Source organism: Gobio gobio, assembly GCF_949357685.1.
Source record: "Gobio gobio genome assembly, chromosome: 13".
In the NCBI taxonomy this organism is placed as follows: Eukaryota; Metazoa; Chordata; class Actinopteri; order Cypriniformes; family Gobionidae; genus Gobio; species Gobio gobio.
In genome coordinates this window covers 32,005,650-32,025,093 of record NC_137106.1, presented here as the reverse complement: position 1 = coordinate 32,025,093, position 19,444 = coordinate 32,005,650, and the positions used below count along the sequence as shown (strand labels likewise).

The window sequence follows — 19,444 nt, the reverse complement described above, 5'->3', positions numbered from 1 at the left end:
CAACTTTGTGTAATTGTATAAATAGATGGAGCCATGTACAAGAGATAAATGCTCACATTGAAACACATGAACAAGTGATGGATTGAAGAGCTTAACCACACTGTACACATAAGCATACCAAGTTCAATGTAAATGAACGTAAACTTACAAAGAGGCGGGAAGATGGAATGTATAGGCTAAAGGTAAATAATTCAAATATTACGGTTATAAAGAAAGCTAAGTGCTGCATATATACAGAAACGAAACTGCTAGACCATTGTCCATTTGAAACTCATATCATTAACAGCACCACAACAGTTGTGTTTTGATTCGGCATGCACTGATTGCACTCTCTCTGTACATCCACATGTAGTAACAAGAGGGAAACGCCACAACGTTCTTCAAAATAAAAGTCTCCATTATACTCGACATTCAACAAAACGAAAATAATTATGACATAAAAGGGCGGCATTTTTTATGTCATAATTTCTATGTATGTCATAACTATGACTTTTATCTGATAATTTCAACTTTAATTTCATAATAATGACTTGTTATGCCATAATTTCGTTTTTTTTTTATGTCATAATTATAATTTACCAAAGTACAATTTTTTTTCCTTTGGAGATGGAAGCGGGCTTCCATCTTTTTCTTTAATTTAGTCAACAAGAAGAATTATATAAAGAAGCCTAATACATTCTGTTGTGAATGCCACTTCCACTTTCATGTAGGTGAGCACACAATTACTATAGTTTTTGCATTACAATAATGAGAAAGGGGGAGTTTAAACGTAATAAAATGCAAAGAAAAATCCCTAACATTATTATTTTATCATATGACCCAAAAATACATTGTCTTTAAAGGGATAGTTCACCCAAAAATGAAAATTCTGTCATCATTTGCTCACCCTCAAGTTATTCCAAAACTGTATACGTTTCTTTGTTCTGCTAAACACAAAAGAAGATATTTTGAAGAATGTTTGTAACCAAGCAGATAGAGCAACCATTCTCTATCTGCTTTGTTACAAATATTTTTAAAAATATCTTCTTTTGTGTTCAGCAGAACAAAGAAACGTATACACTCTTGGAAAAACTTGAGGGTGTGTAAATGATGACAGAATTTTCATTTTTGGGTGAACTATCCCTTTAAGCAGAATACAATTTTCTTCTTTTTTTGTGGTTTGACTTTTAGTTTGAAAATAACTGACTTTTCGTCACAGAGCATTCGCACGTTTCTGAAGTATCCAATCAGCGTCTCTGGTACTGCGTGCTTAAACTCAACAACTCTGCACAGAAAACCAATCCATCACATCCATACGGTTTCTATGAAAACATCTACAACTTTCCACAGAAGCCTGCAGATATTTAGGTTATCTCAATGCAAGCATTCACCGCTGGAAGAAGCTTTAGGAATGAGAGACAAATAAACGATGCCGCAAGGAAAAAAATTGAGTTGGTAAGATTTGAGTCTGATGTCATGACGGTTGTGAAACAGATTTGCTTGAAACGGATGCTGAGATGACATATATTTACAATATGATAATGTGGACAAGGTAGATGTTTTTAAAGTTATACGACTGAACACGTAACTTCTGTGTAAGTGAACTGTAAAACAAAATGGGCATGGGACGGATCTGGGCTGCATTATTTAACAAGTTTGGTGTTGTGACATTTAAATAATACGTTAGTTGTGAACAGAAAAGTAAGTCTGAGGTTTATCGACACTATTGGTGCTAGTGGATGACATTTTTCTACCCACAGTGAGGAAAAGATGATCCGCCCGAACAGGGACTTGAACCCTGGACCCTCAGATTAAAAGTCTGATGCTCTACCGACTGAGCTATCCGGGCTCTGAATCTCGTATTTGGGAGGGGTGTCTAAATCGCTCACTGTATTTTGTAAATCGTTCAGATTATTTCAGAATGCTAACCTAAATCATTACGATCATTACAAAGAAGTAGCCTACACAATATTGCGTGGACATAACAGTAAGTTAGTTGTGCCGCTATAGGTGACTTACTACCATACTTTTGAAACCCGTGGCTAGAGGTCGCTGTTCACTTTATGATATACGAGAACATTATTATGAGTCTTTTGAAAATCTTCAGAGAAACTGTAAAACATGATCATTTATTTCAAAAATCAATCTCGAAATACATGTTGTAAATTGTTATTTTACATGATTATTTATTTGTGTTTGTTTTCTTCAAAGCTGCTTTAGAATATTATGCTTTTTGCACTGTACAAATAAAAACGTCTGCAGTAGCCTAGTTCACCCAAAAAAGGAAAATTCTGTCATTAATTACTCACTCATGTTGTTCCAAAACCTTAAGATCTTCAGAACACGAATTAAGATATTTTTTATGAAATCGGCGAGCTCTCTGAAGCGATGAGAATACTTTTTGTGTGCAACAAACAAACAAAAATAACAACTTTATTCAACAATTTCTTCACGTCTCCTACGCTGTTAACGTAGTAAATACAGTGCAGCGCTTCCGAGTTACGTCAGCTACGTCAGAACGCAGCTTACCATACTATTTTAATTATGTTTTTACTACCTTTCTGGGCCTTGAAAGTGGTAATTAAATTGCTGTATATGAAGGGGTCAGAGAGCTCTCAGTCAGATTTCATCAAAAATATCTTAATTTGTGTTCCGAAGACGAACAAAGGTCTTACAGGTTTGGAATGACATGAGGGTGAGTAAATAATGACAGAATTTTCATTTTTGGGTGAACTAATGCTGCGTTCCAGGCAGGTTTTTGAGCCCGTAAGTTACGACTTCAAACCACGACTCACGACTTTGTGGCGTTCCAGGCAAAGTCACGCCAAACTGCCTGAGTGCAAGGAATTGTGGTAGCTAGAAGTAAACAAAGCATGGCGGACCATATAAGGCTTATGCTCATTTACAATGATTTCTATCGCTAAAGGTGTTTACTCCCTTGCTTATTTGATGGAAACATTTGATTGAGAAAAAACAGCACATAAGGCAAGATAAGCTGTTATACCTTTTATTTTACGTTATTCGTGTACGACTGTCATAAACACCACATCCGTAGGGGCTGCCATTGTTGTTTCACGGGCTATGTGACGTCAGAGCGCATAACTGGGAGTACATCAATCTAGTACGAGTTCACGGGTGGGAAGTCACGGGTTTGACTGCCGTTCCAGTGCACTTTCACGGGTAGAAGGTTGGAAAAACACGGGTTACGGGTTGCCTGGAACGCGGCTTAACCCTTTAAACAAACTCCCTTTTATTTTTAACATTTAGTTTTGTCTGCCTTTAGTTTTATTTTGTTATGATAATATATATATATATATATATATATATAAGATCCCACCCTCCTCTGTTACACTTCGGGTGTGCATTATTTTTCAATAACCGCCAAAGTCAATTATTCCGCTTATTATATACTACGGTTACCAGACCTCAAACATTTTTCAGATGATGTATTTCAAGACATTTATCAGGTTTTTGTCCTTAAAACGCTCTTGTGTGTAGAACAAATTTCTTACGCATCTAAACTTAAGCCTCCATTGCTAATCCCAAAACGTAATTTTAGACATTTTAGGAACTGAGGCCTCAGCTACTGATATCAGAGTAATGCAGTTATAAGAGAGAGAGAGAGAGAGAGAGAGAGAGAGAGATTATGCGTGTGTGTATGTGAATTACTTGAATCTGTGCGTCTCTCAACAGTGTTTGGCAGCAGCGTCTCTGCTAATACTAATAGCAAAACTTTTTTTCTGTGCAAGTATGTGTCCGTACTGTATGTGTGTGTTTTTGAGTGGGACAGAGAGCAGGAGAAAGGACTTTTCTGTACATAATAAAACATAAAAACATGGAAATAACGTATCATTTTATCTTATTGTTTACTATATTTATTTGATTGGTGAGTGTCGTGGGTTTTGGTTCTTTTGCTGTTTTACAGTAGGCTGCAAGACATTTGAAATGACTGAAATCATTTGGCGAAGTGATATGGAACTGTAATGCGGTCAAGACCTGCCTGGAACCACTTTAGCCTGCGTTTCCCTGAAAATAATTACAAACCTCAAAACGTTCATCAACCAATGAGATTCAAGAGCCCAGTATAATACAATAATAATGAACATGAATATAACTTAAAGAGCACTCTGAGTACAACGTCACAGGTCTCTTCACAATTGCAGTAGTAATGGCGTGAATGCAGCATAAAATCGTTGTTTTGGTTCAGGAGAAACTGTAAAAGGCTACTGCTGTTCAGGTTGAGGTGCTCGATGACTGACCGACATCTCTGTATGGCATGAAATGCGCTGACGTGCGCAGAAGTATAAAACATACGTTGATAGGCAGGATCGTCGATCTTGGACAAACTTTTTATAATACACCTTCCACAGACAATATATACAAATACATTTAGACCACTTAACTTCATAGACAAAATATTTCTGGAACAAATCACCTACTTGCCTTTAAGAGGAAAAACTGCATTTGTCTTTTAATTATACAGATTCGAAGTGAGAAATGCAGCAGATAGTTTCATCAAATTTGTATTGGGAATGACAATGATTTCATATTCACTAAATGGCCAGTATATATAATATACACGTGTACTATATATTGACTTCCATTAGTATTTAATTTTTTTTTTATAATTTCTGTCAAATATTCAATTGAAAGATTCTATGTAACTTGTTATTATTACTGTTGTTGTTATTGGTATATATGCCTGATTTTGTATAGTGGTTGTTTTTAAGACAAAAATGTTAAATTATTGTAAACAATGTATTAAAGTGATACTGCTGATTGCCATGAATATAGCCATTGCTGCTGATATGGCATTAAATCATAAATAAATAAACCCATTAGTGTTTTTGTTCTGTAAAATGCAATATAATGCAGGGTTGTGCAGCTACTAGCTACTTGTATCTTACACTTTTTACCACATTCTTTTTTTCATGTGATGCAAAGATGAGTATAGTTGAATAAAACCTATATCAACACTCCTCTGCTCTTGCTCAAAGACGGCTAATAAAGCTTCCAGATAAGATTTCCACAATAAAAGCTCATTGTATTGATTACAAATTTATTAAGATACAAATTTATTAAGGTACAAATGTACCATATAAATGTAAATAAAAATCAGTGAATGCCATTAAGTGCCCCTCCCCCCCAATTCCAGGAGCACATTTCTCACACAAAAATTAATATTTACTGAACAGATTTCTTTCTTCTGCGTTAAACATTGATTCCTTAAAAGTCCTTTGAATATTCAATGTGATGGTCGCTCTCTACAGTCCACAACCAAATCAAACTTCTGAAACGTGTGCTTAATATTGCCACTATTGGGGTTATACGTGCTACTCTGACTGTAATGTCCATGTTTATGTAAACTTTAGGTTTTCCATCAGTGTGATGTGGGAAAGAAGGGTTATTTGTCCAGAGAAGATCTTAAGATAGCAGTTGTCATGCTTTTTGGATACAAGCCATCAAAGGTAGGCCTACAAAAAATCTGAATCATTGATATTTTCTAAATTATACATTTACTGTCATTTTAAAGGGATGGTTCACCCCAAAATGACAATTCTGTCATCATTTACTCACCCTCAAGTTGTTCCAAATCCGTATGAATTTCTTTTTTTCTGCTGAACAGAAAAGAAGATATTTTGAAAAATGTGGGTAACCAAACAGTTGATGGGCCCATATGGGAAAAAAATACTATGGAAATCAATGGGGCCCATCAGCTGTTTGGTTACTGACATTCTTCAAAGTATCTTTTGTGTTCAGCAGAAGAAAGAAAGGTTTGGAACAACTTGAGGGTGATTAAATGATGACAGAACTATCCCTTTAACTAAAATATGCATATGGTGTCCTATCTTTATATTATGCAGCAATATACAGTAGGTATGTGCTGCTTTATTTTTATACTTTAATTTAAACAAAATTCAAGTGACGAGCGATAGTAAGAGCCTTTGGTGTCGAATACCATATTGTTACACAATAAAACGTACTGGAAATAGGTTTACTAATTGACTGTATGACAGTTTTATCAACATGCATACAACACTGGTTAGATAACCATTGCAAAACAATTTTACTGAGTAAAAACAGGTTTACTATAGTTAAATAGTAGTGGCAAATGGGTGTCAAGTGTGTAGATTTAATTCATGATGTTCATCATAATGTAATCTTGAATACAAATTTTAATCTGACTGGGCTTGGAGAGATTTTTTGAAAAACAATATAGTTTTGCAACGTGCTTTTTTGTTGTTGTATATTTCTAATAATTTTGTATTTTCTCTTGCAGTCAGAGACAAATATCTTGATGGAGAATGGCACTCTTAAGGACTGTCCAGGTAAGGGCAAAATATAATACCGGTCATATTGAATTAATGCATCACAGTTTGCTGTACAGTTGTAGACATGCCAGCGCTGAGTATTATAGTGTTTTTTGCGATTCACCTTCAGCAGATGCTCAACCCACATTGATGTGCACTCTAAAATGATATGCACAATTTCTCTCCTGACTTATTTTTCTATGTGGAAAACGAAATTTTATACCACTCAGGCAAAGTGAAAGGAAAAGGAGCCTGATGTAGATACTGTGTAATCTTTTTACACATTGCCAGTAATGAAATCCTGACAAACAGCGGTAAATAATGTCGCCGTGAAATGCATACAGGATTTCTACAGGCCCTTTTGACAGACAGAAACGCTGAGGAAAATGGGGGTTTGGCAGGACAGCATTTTGAGGGAGACATTAAATGGTTGAAGACCTAGATTAGTAAGTAATTTGTTTCTTGTTTTATCCCACAAGCAAATTGCTTTTGTATGTTGCCCTGTGGGAAAGCAAAAGATAATCTAGTTAAAGTGGCATGCTTTGTGTGATGAAATATTCCACCATTAAATCTTGCTCAGAGCAAATGGTGAATTAAATTGCCCCTCTTTTGAATTTCATGTGATTACTAAATTAGTGATGGTCGGGAGGAGAGGGTTGCTGGTGGTGATGTGGGAGGCTTGACTAGACTCGGTAGTGAAATGCTTTGGCAGGCTCATCGCATGGAAAAGAGGCCACTTAAGGCTTCAGTGCTACATGGTGCTCACAATACTATTGCCACTCGTTTAGCCTACTCACCCCTTCCTCTGTCCTTCTCTTTATCTCACTCTCTTTCATCCTTTTTCACTAGCTCTAAATAAGCGAGAAACGGTGGAAAGGTCACACATTTATAGCTATTGCCTAATTGCAATTATTCGTGCCTCTATTTTTATCACAGAGGCATGACCGCTTCAGAATTAAGACTTTGTTGATTCAGAAATGTCTCCACTAGGGATGCTCCGATCGATCGGCCGCAGACCGGTATCTGCCGATAATCACATTCTATAGCCCTATTCGCACAGGATTAGTATTACCTGGGGACCTCTAGTAATTTGTAATAGGTTGTCTGTGATCTTAATCCCGTGCGAATCGGCCATGTCTGTAATTTGTAAAGTAAAAATTCCCCCGCCATGATCTACCATATTTCGCAGAACACGGAGGTCCTGTGATAATATTAGTCCCGTGTGAATCGGCATCTCTGATTTGGCCAGGATATCATTTTTGCAAGGTTTTTGTTTCTTGTGCGCATTTTTATCCCTATTTCGCGAAGAATGGAGGCTGCATTCATAACGCGCACCGTGGCTGTGCACATTATACTTTCACTTTAGAATTAGAGCCAATTTGGGAGCAAATTGCTTGAAAGGTGTGTTCAATATTATTCTTAATGAAAAACACAAAAACAGAACTGTACAATGACAAGCTCGCTTAAATGGGCGCTTTTACATTTAGCTTTGAAACCAAATCTTCCGCCGTCATATTGTTAGCTCCTCACTCTCGTGATAAATTAAATCTGATTTCTGCTGCTGGTCTGTGCTCAGTTACAATACCGCAACAATATAGCAGCACACAGTAAATAACTGTTGTTTATGATATATCATACAGCTATATCTATAACAAAACAACATTTATAAGTCTTGACTTCATATCCGGGAGATAAGTCAGTAAATACTACTTGCTTATCCCGTGCGAATGCGCCATACGAAATTCAGATGTTGGGGGTGGGGGGTGTAATTTCTAAATCACACGAGGTCCCCAGATAATACTAATCCCGTGCAAATAGGGCTTATGGCTGCATCCGAAATCGCATACTTCCCTACCAGATCATATTTCGCTCTATGCCAGCATGCTCCACGCTCTCGCTCACCGGTAAAATGACATTCGCTCAAATCGCGCTCTGACATGAAATTTCTCTGTACTGTACTATAGGTGTTTTAGAAAACATATTTAGTTTAATATTATGTTTAAATATTATAGGCTATATTTTTTTTATTTCATCTATGTTGATTATGAAAAGTGAACGGCATGAGTAAGATAGGCTATATCATATGTCGGGACTCGGGAGACATGGAGTGGGTCAGACATAATTTTGACCACTTCAAGTTTTGTTTTGTAGAAAGCTTTTTTTTTTTTTTAAATGGATTTGTTTTACATAAATTGTATCTTAATTTCAATCAATGTTTCATCAGCTAATTGCCTGGATTTAATAAATAAGAAGCAAACTAAGAATGTTGGGTGTGGAATGGATTGAAATGGGTAACCAACGAACCAACTACCATTTTTGAGTAACAATAGCCCATGTCTTTGTTTTTAAAGGGGTCCTATAATGCCCCTTTTTACAAGATGTAAAATAAGTCCCTGATGTCCCCAGAGTGTGTATGTGAAGTTTTAGCTCAAAATACCCCACAGATAATCTTTTTATAGCATGTTAAAAATGGTCACTTTGAGGATGAGCAAAAACTTTTTTGTGTGTGTCCCTTTAAATGCAAATGCGATGCTGCTCCCAGCCCCCTTTCACGAAGAGGGGGAGCTTCAAAAGAGTGTGTTAGCAGCTCAGATTACCTCACACAGACACTGAAAATGTCCGAAACGGTTCAGACTTTTATGTTCAAACTGGAGTCGGACAATGATGGAGAGACTTGTGAAGAAGTGACAATGTAGAATGCAACAGGACGTTTCTGAATGGTTAGTTGATGAATTAATCAGGGGTGCCAACGCGTGCATTCTCGTTTAAATTACCTTTCAAAGCTTGTGAAAGACTCACAAGCATTCATCTCAAACAGCACACAAATAGGCCACTAAATGGAGTCTTCGTTTACTTGTCTTTGTGCTTCAGTAGATAAAGGTCTATGGTTTTGCAGAAAAGGAGAATAGAGCGCTATGAATCGTTTTTCACACACATAGTAACTGAATTTTAAAGGAAAATGCTCAAGCTGCTGCATAGGTACCCTGTGACTCTGTATTGCTTCAAGCATATCATTCTGCACACGGGAGGCGCACAAGTGCTTTGTGCCTTTCTATATTATAATACTTTTGCACAATGAAAGAATATAAATGGGCTTTCTTGTTCTGTTTTACCTATAAAATGTTGTTGCTTCATTAAAAATCTGCCCTATACATTTAAAAGAAATGTCTTTTAATTTTATAGTATTTATATATTACATTTTTTCTAACTAAAGTTAAAAAATTTAAATCATAATAAATTATTCCTTTAATTAATTTCTAGAATAAATGTCTCAATTACAGTAGGTCTATATATAGTTATGATATTTGTGGTTTTAAGGCAATAGGCTATATTGAATAAAGTGGTTTAAATAAACGTGACGTGACATAACTGGAGTGCTGAATTACAGAGCTGGTACAGACCATAGACCATAAAAAAATATGGACGACGCGACTTCATTGACTTCTGCTGACCAGAGTTGAAGCTTTCGTAGGCCTGCATACGCCGCTGACATCTTGGGACCGAGTCTGCGCAGTAGCGATCTCGGGACCGGAGTTGCGCAGTAGAGAACAGGAAGTAGAGGCGCGATTATCAAAAGCCCGCCCACACTCACACCAATACAGAACAATTAATTATGATGGTGTGAAATAAACAGTTATGGAAATGTAGAAATGAAAGCTAAAGCTCCAATCTCCTCCCAAAAAACCCGAAAAAAGTCTGTTAGTGCCTTAGTGACAACTTCACTCAGAGAAACCGTCAATCTCAGCTGTCAATCATGACGTCACACCCCCCGTTTTTATAGTATCAAAACTCACTAAAACTAAACTTATTTAAAAAACGAACACTTGAAATGTAATCATCGTGATAAAAACTGCCTAAAATGACAGAAACCATCTTTTGGAAACAATTATTTGAAGTGTAATTGAATTGTTTAGTTTGTCTCGTGTCCATTCTAATACATGGAGAGGAGGAGTTTATGAGCTATACTGGGACCAACCACCGGGGGGGCGATCGAGGCGCGGAAGCTTCAGTTTCTGAGAGGAGTGCTGCAGGCTTGGTACAGACATGTCCACATCACTATGATCAGATGCTTTCTTAATTACTGTTTTTTTGTTCACCGCAGTCATTTGATGTGTGTTTGTTATTGAGAGGTAAGTGCGCAGCACATATCTAAATGGCGCTCTCAGCAGCGTGTACGTGTCGGGATGTTCATTAACAGTAGGCTATAGCCTACCGCTGCAAAGGTATTTAAAAAAAAGGTTTTACCCCAAAGCAAAGAACGAATGAGAACTTCCGTGCTAACATTCTCCTCGGTGGCATGCAAACACACATTGACTGACAGGGCACACATGGTATCATTTAATTCGGACTGAATGCATTTTATGGTCCTATGCCTTCCACAGATGATATACAGGTTCTGGTCATATAATTAGAATATCATCAAAAAGTTGATTTATTTCACTAATTCCAATCAAAAAGTGAAACTTGTATATTATATTCATTCATTACACACAGACTGATATATTTCAAAGGTTTATTTCTTTTAATTTTGATGATTATAACTGACAACTAAGGAAAATCCCAAATTCAGTATCTCTGAAAATTAGAATATTACTTAAGACCAATACAAAGAAAGGATTATTAGAAATCTTGGCCAACTGAAAAGTATGAACATGAAAAGTATGAGCATGTACAGCACTCAATACTTAGTTGTGGCTCCTTTTGCCTGAATTACTGCAGCAATGCGGCGTGGCATGGGGTCGATCAGTCTGTGGCACTGCTCAGGTGTTATGAAAGTCCAGGTTGCTCTGATAGTAGCCTTCAGCTCTTCTGCATTGTTGGGTCTGGCATATCGCATCTTCCTCTTCACAATACTTGGGGTTAAGGTCAGGCGAGTTTGCTGGCCAATTAAGAACAGGGATACCATGGTCCTTAAACCAGGTACTGGTTGCTTTGGCACTGTGTGCAGGTGCCAAGTCCTGTTGGAAAATGAAATCTTCATCTCCATAAAGTTGGTCAGCAGCAGGAAGCATGAAGTGCTATAAAACGTCCTGGTATACGGCTGCGTTGACCTTGGACCTCAGAAAACACAGTGGACCAACACCAGCAGATGACATTACACCCCAAACCATCACTGACTATGGAAACTTTACACTGGACCTCAAGCAACGTGGATTGTGTGCCTCTCCTCTCTTCCTCCAGACTCTGGGACACTGATTTCCAGAGGAAATGCAAAATTTACTTTCATCAGAGAACATAACTTTGGACCACTCAGGAGCAGTCCAGTCCTTTTTTTCTTTAGCCCAGGCGAGACGCTTCTGACGCTGTCTGTTGTTCAAGAGTGGCTTGACACGAGGAATATGCCAGCTGAAACCCATGTCTTGCATACGTCTGTGCGTAGCGGTTCTTGAAGCACTGACTCCACTCTTTGTGAATCTCCCCCACATTTTTGAATGGGTTTTGTTTCACAATCCTCTCCAGGGTGTGGTTATCCCTATTGCTTGTACACTTTTTTCTACCACATCTTTTCCTTCCCTTCGCCTCTCTATTAATGTGCTTGGACACAGAGCTCTGTGGACAGCCAGCCTCTTTTGCAATGACCTTTTGTGTCTTGCCCTCCTTGTGCAAGGTGTCAATGGTCGTCTTTTGGACAGCTGTCAAGTCATCTGTCTTCCCCATGATTGTGTAGCCTACAGAACTAGACTGAGAGATCATTTAAAGGCCTTTGCAGGTGTTTTGAGTTAATTAGCTGATTAGAGTGTGGCACCAGGTGTCTTCAATATTGAACCTTTTCACAATATTCTAATTTTCTGAAATACTGAATTTGGGATTTTCCTTAATTGTCAGTTATAATCATCAAGGTTTAAAGAAATAAACATTTGAAATATATCAGTCTGTGTGTAATGAATGAATATAATAGACAATTTTCACTTTTTGAATGGAATTAGTGAAATAAATAAACGTTTTGATGATATTCTAATTATATGACCAGCACCTGTATATTTATAAAAATAACTTTCAACCAGCATAACAAAAATGTTTCTGTAGAGAATCACCTCTTGCACCTGTTGTAGAGTTTGTTGTTATGGGAAGAAGGAGGCGGGAACCGGCGAACATTAAAAGACTCTAATCAACTAATAAAAACAAAATGAAAGTAAAAGCGGCAGCCCCTCATGGACGACTGTCACGCGCACACACATAACAAAACGTTAACAAAACACAATGTAAAGTCCAGGCCTGGTCCTCTCTCGTACTTCACTGTCGTTGCTCCTCCTTTATGCTCCCGTCACTCCTCCGTGAGACACGAGGCCGATGCGGCACGCAGCTGGCGCTCATCATCACTAATGACCGCAGCCTCGTCCTGCTCTCACGGTCCCTCAGCCTCGCTGCTCGCCACAGCACCTTTAAGTGAACGTAAACAACAGTGCATTTGGTATTAAAGTGACAGTAGACCAATAAAGCTGCTGCCCTCCTTGCCATTTATGTTAATCAAACAGTCTCTCATTGCTCTTGATGAAATCACTTTATGAACTGTTTTTGTACATTTTATTACTTTATACAATTTATGTCATATTACTATTAGTGCTTGACATTTAGCACACGAGTGTTGATGGTTAGCAACTATTCAGTACAGCCGCAAAGCTCAAATTTATAAAGAGAATCACCTTCCGTATTCAACTTATGAAGAAAGTGTAATGCTGCGTTCACACCAAACGCAATTAGAGCGTCAGGAGCGAGTGATTTCAATGTCAAGTCAATGGAAAGGCGCATTGACGCGCGTTTGGAGGTCCTGCGGCACGATAGACGTGATTCCGCCTCATTTGCACGGCCAGTTCGCGCGAATGACGCGAATTGAGCGTCTTGCGCGATACGTGCGAGTGGTGCTTTTTGTGCATTCACGCGTTTGAAGCGAATTTGTGTCTGACGCCCGAGTTGAAAAATGTTAACTTTGGCGTCAATTCGCGCTGCGTTAACCAATCAGGAGCCTGCTTGCTGTTGTCACGTGGTAAAGTGACGTGATGAGAAACCCTGCATAATTTAAAAATACTACTGTTGTGTCACAAAATGTAGTTTTAAGACTTTTTCAGGTGAGAATGTAGTTGTTTAAAGCTCAAATCTGTGGTTTATTTATAAAGAGAGCGCCTATTTTTTTAAAAATTGTGAGATTGTGTTGTGAGATCCAGTGGATCAGCGGTGCTCAGTGCTCATCAACCCCAGCGAGAGCAGCCTTTCCTCGGCTAGACCTTCTGACGTTTGCCTCTGGCTCTGGTGTCCTGTAGTGGTTCGTCTTGTGTGGATCTAACGGCCGATCTTTGGTGTCATGAATCTATAATTTGTTGTCTGCCAAATCGTTTTGACTGAGGGCAAAGAGAAGTTTCATAACTTTATTTTTTAAGGATATTTAAATATACATGTAGTGAAGATAATGTAGGAGTTGCCTGGACCACATTTGTGTGGCTATTAATGTTTAATATATGTTTTTAATGAAAATGAAAAGAGGCAGAGTGGTGTTTTATGACATATTTCTCCTGGAGCGCCTTGAACACGCGTCTATTTAGCTTCAAACGCTCAATTTATACGCACGTCCAATTCGCTGTGGACACGCGAATGGATTCCAAATGTTCAAGCGTCCAACTAGACACGGTAGACGCCATTTTGACGCTCTATTCGCGTTTGGTGTGAACGCAGCATAACGCCTTTTGCAGTTCAACCGCTTACGCTACGCCTATATCATTTGGACAGAAAAAGTTTCAAAATTTATTATCAACCATTTATCGGTTAATGGCCAAAACATTAAAATGTATTTATCAGATTATCGGTATTGACCATAATTTTAATTATCTGTGTATGTATGCCTATATAAAGGGCCAGCATTTGCTTAGAATACTATGGTCACAGCCCTATATACTGAACTAAAGTCATATTGTAATCATAAACTGGTCCCAGGCTTTGTATGGCAATTATTTGATTATGATGGGCTTTGATTAGAAAAGCCCAGACAAATGCTTGACTAACCAGAATGATGCTGTAGACTAGATCTAAAGCTTTAGATTTAGTCTTTGAATCTCCCCAAAAACATCCTATATTTTTGTTGTTTATGCAGCATTCATTCATTCAGCATCCATGTAATGTATTCTGGCTTCCAGCCTGGTCTGGAATGGCTCAGGGACAATCTGAAGTGATAAGGGAGGAAGCACATCAAATCAGAGATGTCCATGATTTTAAAGAGGAGCTCTGGGCGAGAACACTGTTGCACGTTTTCCTGTGTGCGTGTGTGTGTGTGTGTGTGTGTGTGTGTGTGTGTGTGTGTGTGTGTGTGTGTGTGTGTTAAGTCAGGCAGTGGCATGTTCTGCTGAATGAGTCACGCAAAAGAGGAGCACAGATGTGAGGATGTGAGAGAGAAGGGGAGGGTGATGCGAAGAAAACCAATTGAAGAAAGAAGAGAGTAGAAAGACCCCAAGGTAGTGAAGATGGTAGAGAATTAGAAATTAAGAAAGGAGTGTGAAGGATGTACAGGCCACCAAGTTGACACTTCCTTGACTGATGGTCTTTCTATCACAGTGAATGGCAGTCAGAACTGATCTGACATCCAGCACCACCATCGTTTAAAAGCAGGAGGGAAACAGAGAGAAAGAGAGATGGGTTTTACAGAGGTCTGCACAGCTTCATCTTTCATTTGTTGCCAAACATATGGAGGACCAAACCTGGTGTCCATTCTTCGTACGTCACTAACTCAGTTAGCTGGATTTGATTGTTGACGATTTGGCATGATCTTAGATTGTTTGGTTTTCCGACGCTCATCCTGGACTTGCTGTCATAGCAACAGGTCCAGAAGCTTAAACCTGCTCGCGAGCAGGCTTATTTCATGTAAACAGGATTAGATTGCATCTTTTTAAGCACCGTTGATACTTAAAATGTGTCCCAACCACTGCTACTTTATTACAAGAGATCCTTACTGAACCAGGGGCAATAACTTGATCTTGCAGATAACTTGATCTTGACCCTTAGGAAACTTTAATTAATGATGTCACGTAACAAATCTGCTTCAAATTGAATTAAAAATTAAATTAATAGCTAATTACAACATTGAAATAAAAATGTAAAGGGTGTACAAATACTATAAAATCGTGAATATAAATAATTGGGAATCATGTTTAAAAAAAACTGTGCACATTACATTGATCTATTATAACTTTTATGTTGGTTTGGTTGTTTGGCTCGTTCCTTATAAAGGTCCAGAAAAAGGTCTGTGTTTTTTTTTTAATACATTTTTTTAATATGTCAAGTTCTTGACACCAGCCAATCGCTGCATTGCTGATCGTGGTTTCGAGTATCGATGCATCTGCCCTCTTCAGGGAACACAAGAATGCGCAGTAATCTTAATCCAGATATTTGAATCCAATCCGCAAATTCGTTTGAAGAACCAGAGATCAGTTATCACGATTAGAAGATCTGGGATCTGTCAAATAATCTCAGATTCATCTACATTTATTTATTTGTACTTTTCTGTGTGCAAAATGTAAATGAGGCATGCGGTCTTTACATAGCTTTAGTGCATCATTGGTCGAGAGCTCATGTAGAAACATCAAATCTAAGTAATAGAGATCAGAGTTTGCTATAGGATGAGGCAGATCAACTGGAGAGTTATTTTTTTATTTGCATTATGTCTAATTATTTTGTAGCTACCACGGTTTTTCAGAAACTGAAACAAGAAGCTAAATCCAGCTACTTATGCGATCCTTCCTCACAGCATTCTCATCAAGTCCAGAATAATCAAAAACATTGTTTTGTTTATAGGTTGATGACACTCCCAGTGGATAGAAGGATTCTAGTCTAATGTCTGTTTTTATTTTGTAATAATGGAGAAAATCTTGATACTTGACAACTAACGGCTTCTATAAAGAATGGAACAATTCAGGGCTGCATTTCCCAAAAGCATCGTGAGCCTGAGTAGATCATAGAGACCTTTGGTGCAATTGGTTTAGGATAAACTCACAATGTTTGGGGGTCAACATTTTCTCCATATTTACAAAATAAGATTTAAAACTAATATAGATAAGATCACAAAATAATGGATTAGAAACCTCACTACCATCCACTGACAGGGTTTTTTCTGGGTCAGAAATGTTCTACTGTGATGGCTGACGAACACGGTCATCCACACACACAGTACACAATATTTTAGAAACTATAATAGAAACTTGCAATGACGTATCTTAAAATATATCAGTGCCATTGTTGGTACTAGTGTGATGTACCAAGATGCACACTAGTATTGTTTTTTCTAAGGTACTGAATTACAAGCTGATAGTAACATTTTGACCGAATAAACATAAAGACAATAAACACAATAATGCAACAATATATGGTTAATCTGTATTCTTCAAGCTTTGGTGGGACAAAGATTAATTTTGGCACCTGTTACACCCCGTGGCTCAAAAGGGACGTAACGAAAATAGAGACACAAGAAAGCCAAAATAGACAGCAAAATTTATTAACAAAATAGAACTATACAGAAAAAACAGTATACAGTGTAACAGTCAGGAGTCAGTGGTGTAAAGTGTAATGAATGCATGGAAGGGTAATGTGCTGTAGTAGTGTTGGATGTACCAAAGAAACAAACAAGGAAACCAAACGAAATCCAATCTGCAGCCCTCCTGGCCTTTTTTATCATGCCCCTTTTTAAAAGGCCCAACAGGAAGTCAGCAACAGGTGTGCTGAATGAAACCACCCGAGAACAGCCACTTGAGAGGGTGTAGCCAACCAACCATCCACCTCAGCCTGGGGAAAACCCCACATAACACAGGAGTCGTCAAAGCACCGGCCAAAATATTTTAATTGCAGGAAAAACCCTAGTTTCTCTCGTAGCCAGACTTTCAGACTGATGGCAGACGGTCTGGACTCCATAGCAGCTTTCATTGGACAAAGTGATCATCAGACGAACGTGATCATCTCTGAGCTCCGCCATAACTTCCGCCATAACTTCCGCTAGAGGTCAAAATACGAGCATGGTCATAGATGTATACGTAGATGCCTCATTAGCGCCTGCACGGATCAGTAGAATGAGGCATCTACGATCGATATATGACCACGCTTGTATTTTGACCTCACTTATCGGAAGTTATGGCGGAGCTCAGAGATGATCACGTTCGTCTGATAAGAGGTAAAATAATAGCATAAATACTGCTCGGTTTCTTGCAGAAACTGATCGTTTCGCTAGATAAGGCCCTTATTCATCGTCTGGTATCATTTAAAGTTATTTGGACCTTGAACCGTTTGGAGCCCATTGAAGTCAATTATATGGAGAAAAATCCTGGAATGTTTTCATCAAAAATCTTAATTTACTTTCGACTGCAGAAAGAAAGACATTATCTGCAAAAGTTTATTTAAAAGTGAACTAATCTTTTAAGACATAACTGACTGCGTTTAAGCGAATACTCATCAAGCTTGGCATTTTGACATATTTCTATGTGTATTTGACCATTTAAGCGCAAATCCGAAGCCCAAAGTATACTTTGCTTGTCTGTGTTTCACTCCATCTCGGAGCGCACACACAGAAAGCCGCTTGGGGAACACATCTTGCAGTTTCGTAACAGTAGACTGCATTCTATGACAATCACTGATTTAGCTGATTTGGACGTTAAGTTTGGGCTTTTAGGGAGGAATGAAAGTGCACTGCTATGAAGGAAAGAAATGCGCTAAAATCGCACAGCCCTAGTTTCTTGTTTGTTGCTGTCGTTGCAATGGCTCTGCAATGATGTTGCAAATGTATTGGTTTTTTTTTCCAGACACCTAGTAGAACTGCCAGACCGGTGAATGTAGTGAAGCAATTTTAGCTGCACATTTTAGAAAGATTGTTTCTCGAATTTTGCGTTATCTGATCGGCTCTTCTGATCGGCCCCTTTATACAGTAGAGACCACAGATCACATATAAAACAATTATCAGCAGATCAATCGGAGCACCCTAATTTGTTCCGTTATTGATTTTCCTATCATTACATTTATTTATTTATGCAGGTTTGGTCCTCCATTCAAACATGCTGTCTGGCATACATGCAAACGTTTTCTTTTTTTAGAGCTTGAGTGTTAAGATAATGAGGAGGACAAAATGGCTGGGTAGATGTACTGTGTGTCTATAAACATACTTTATAATTGAATTAAATCTTCATGGCTATGTGATGATAACAGAAGCAAATGTCTCTTATGTCGTGTTTAAAATCTCTGTTGCCCAAAGTTGTCCTAATTCTATCAAAATTTGGCAGCACACATTAAAGTCTGCATGAAATAACATTTCCCCCGGTCTGTTTTCAGCATGTTATTGATCTTATTGTGAATGTTTCATTTTTTGCCCTACATTTTTTCTTTCTTTCCGATAATCCATTTGACTTGGGTATACTACGTCACAATACAGGTCTTTTGCTACTTCCGTTACATTTCGACTTTAAGAAAATGTGATTTTTCTTAATTAATTGTCACTTGTAATTTTATGAAACATTGATGTGTATCTTGTCCTTCGCCATTTGTGCTACAGATGTATGCCATGCCTCAATTCACGCAACTTGATGAGAGATTTGCTATTACTTTTCTAAGCAATCAGATGTATTATTTACCGACAAAACATAGGGAGAGAGGCCCTACCTAAGGACCAGAATATTATATAAACTTGATAGTTTTCAGCCAACTAACAACCTTCTAATACCCACTTAGAACACCTTAGCAAGTAAGCACCACAATAATTTTCTTCAGAAAAACTGCTTAATAACTTGTTTTTAGAAAGCAATCCTTTCTGTGTTCACGTAGTACTCTTTTATCACTTGTCCGTTAGGTGTGAGATTCTCCAAGGACATATTACAGCGTATGTTTTGGCATGACTCAAAGTGCAGTGGAGCTGTCACGTCTGTCCTTGGATCTCCTAATTAATTTATGCTTTTCCCAATAGAGGTTTTATCCCCCAGTCTCTCAGCCATCACTGTCAGCGTGGCCCACCCAGATCCCCACGCCAAACTCCCTCTGTATATTTGGTGTTTCGTGTGAATGCTATCTAGAACTCCCCAGCCTACCCTTTTCATCTCAATAACAGCACTCAGAGAAAAAAATGACTACCCTGCAGGCAGAAGAGAAAGATATTACTCCTTTAAACACAGTGCTTTCAGATGACTGCCATGTTAAGGAAG

General features: G+C 38.2%; 2 protein-coding genes across 3 annotated transcripts in view; one reads left to right on the top strand and one right to left on the bottom strand.

The window, feature by feature from the left end:
* tdp1 (tyrosyl-DNA phosphodiesterase 1) overlaps window positions 1-356 on the bottom strand; it is a 65,139-nt gene extending 64,783 nt beyond the window's left edge. Inside the window, exon 1 of one of the 2 annotated variants that reach the window (XM_079832945.1) lies at window positions 149-356. The gene's annotated coding sequence lies outside the window, so the exon portion shown is untranslated. Of the gene's footprint in view, window positions 1-56 lie in introns of both variants that reach the window. The other variant, XM_079832946.1, reaches the window with a different exon arrangement.
* Window positions 357-1,218: 862 nt separating this feature from the next.
* Window positions 1,219-19,444, top strand: part of efcab11 (EF-hand calcium binding domain 11) — a 105,181-nt gene continuing 86,955 nt past the window's right edge. The window contains exons 1-3 of the mRNA XM_079833371.1: window positions 1,219-1,434; window positions 5,352-5,447; window positions 6,260-6,308. Of these exons, the coding sequence (XP_079689497.1) occupies window positions 1,357-1,434; window positions 5,352-5,447; window positions 6,260-6,308 (223 nt within the window). The 5' untranslated portion in view covers window positions 1,219-1,356. The remainder of the gene's footprint in view (window positions 1,435-5,351; window positions 5,448-6,259; window positions 6,309-19,444) is intronic.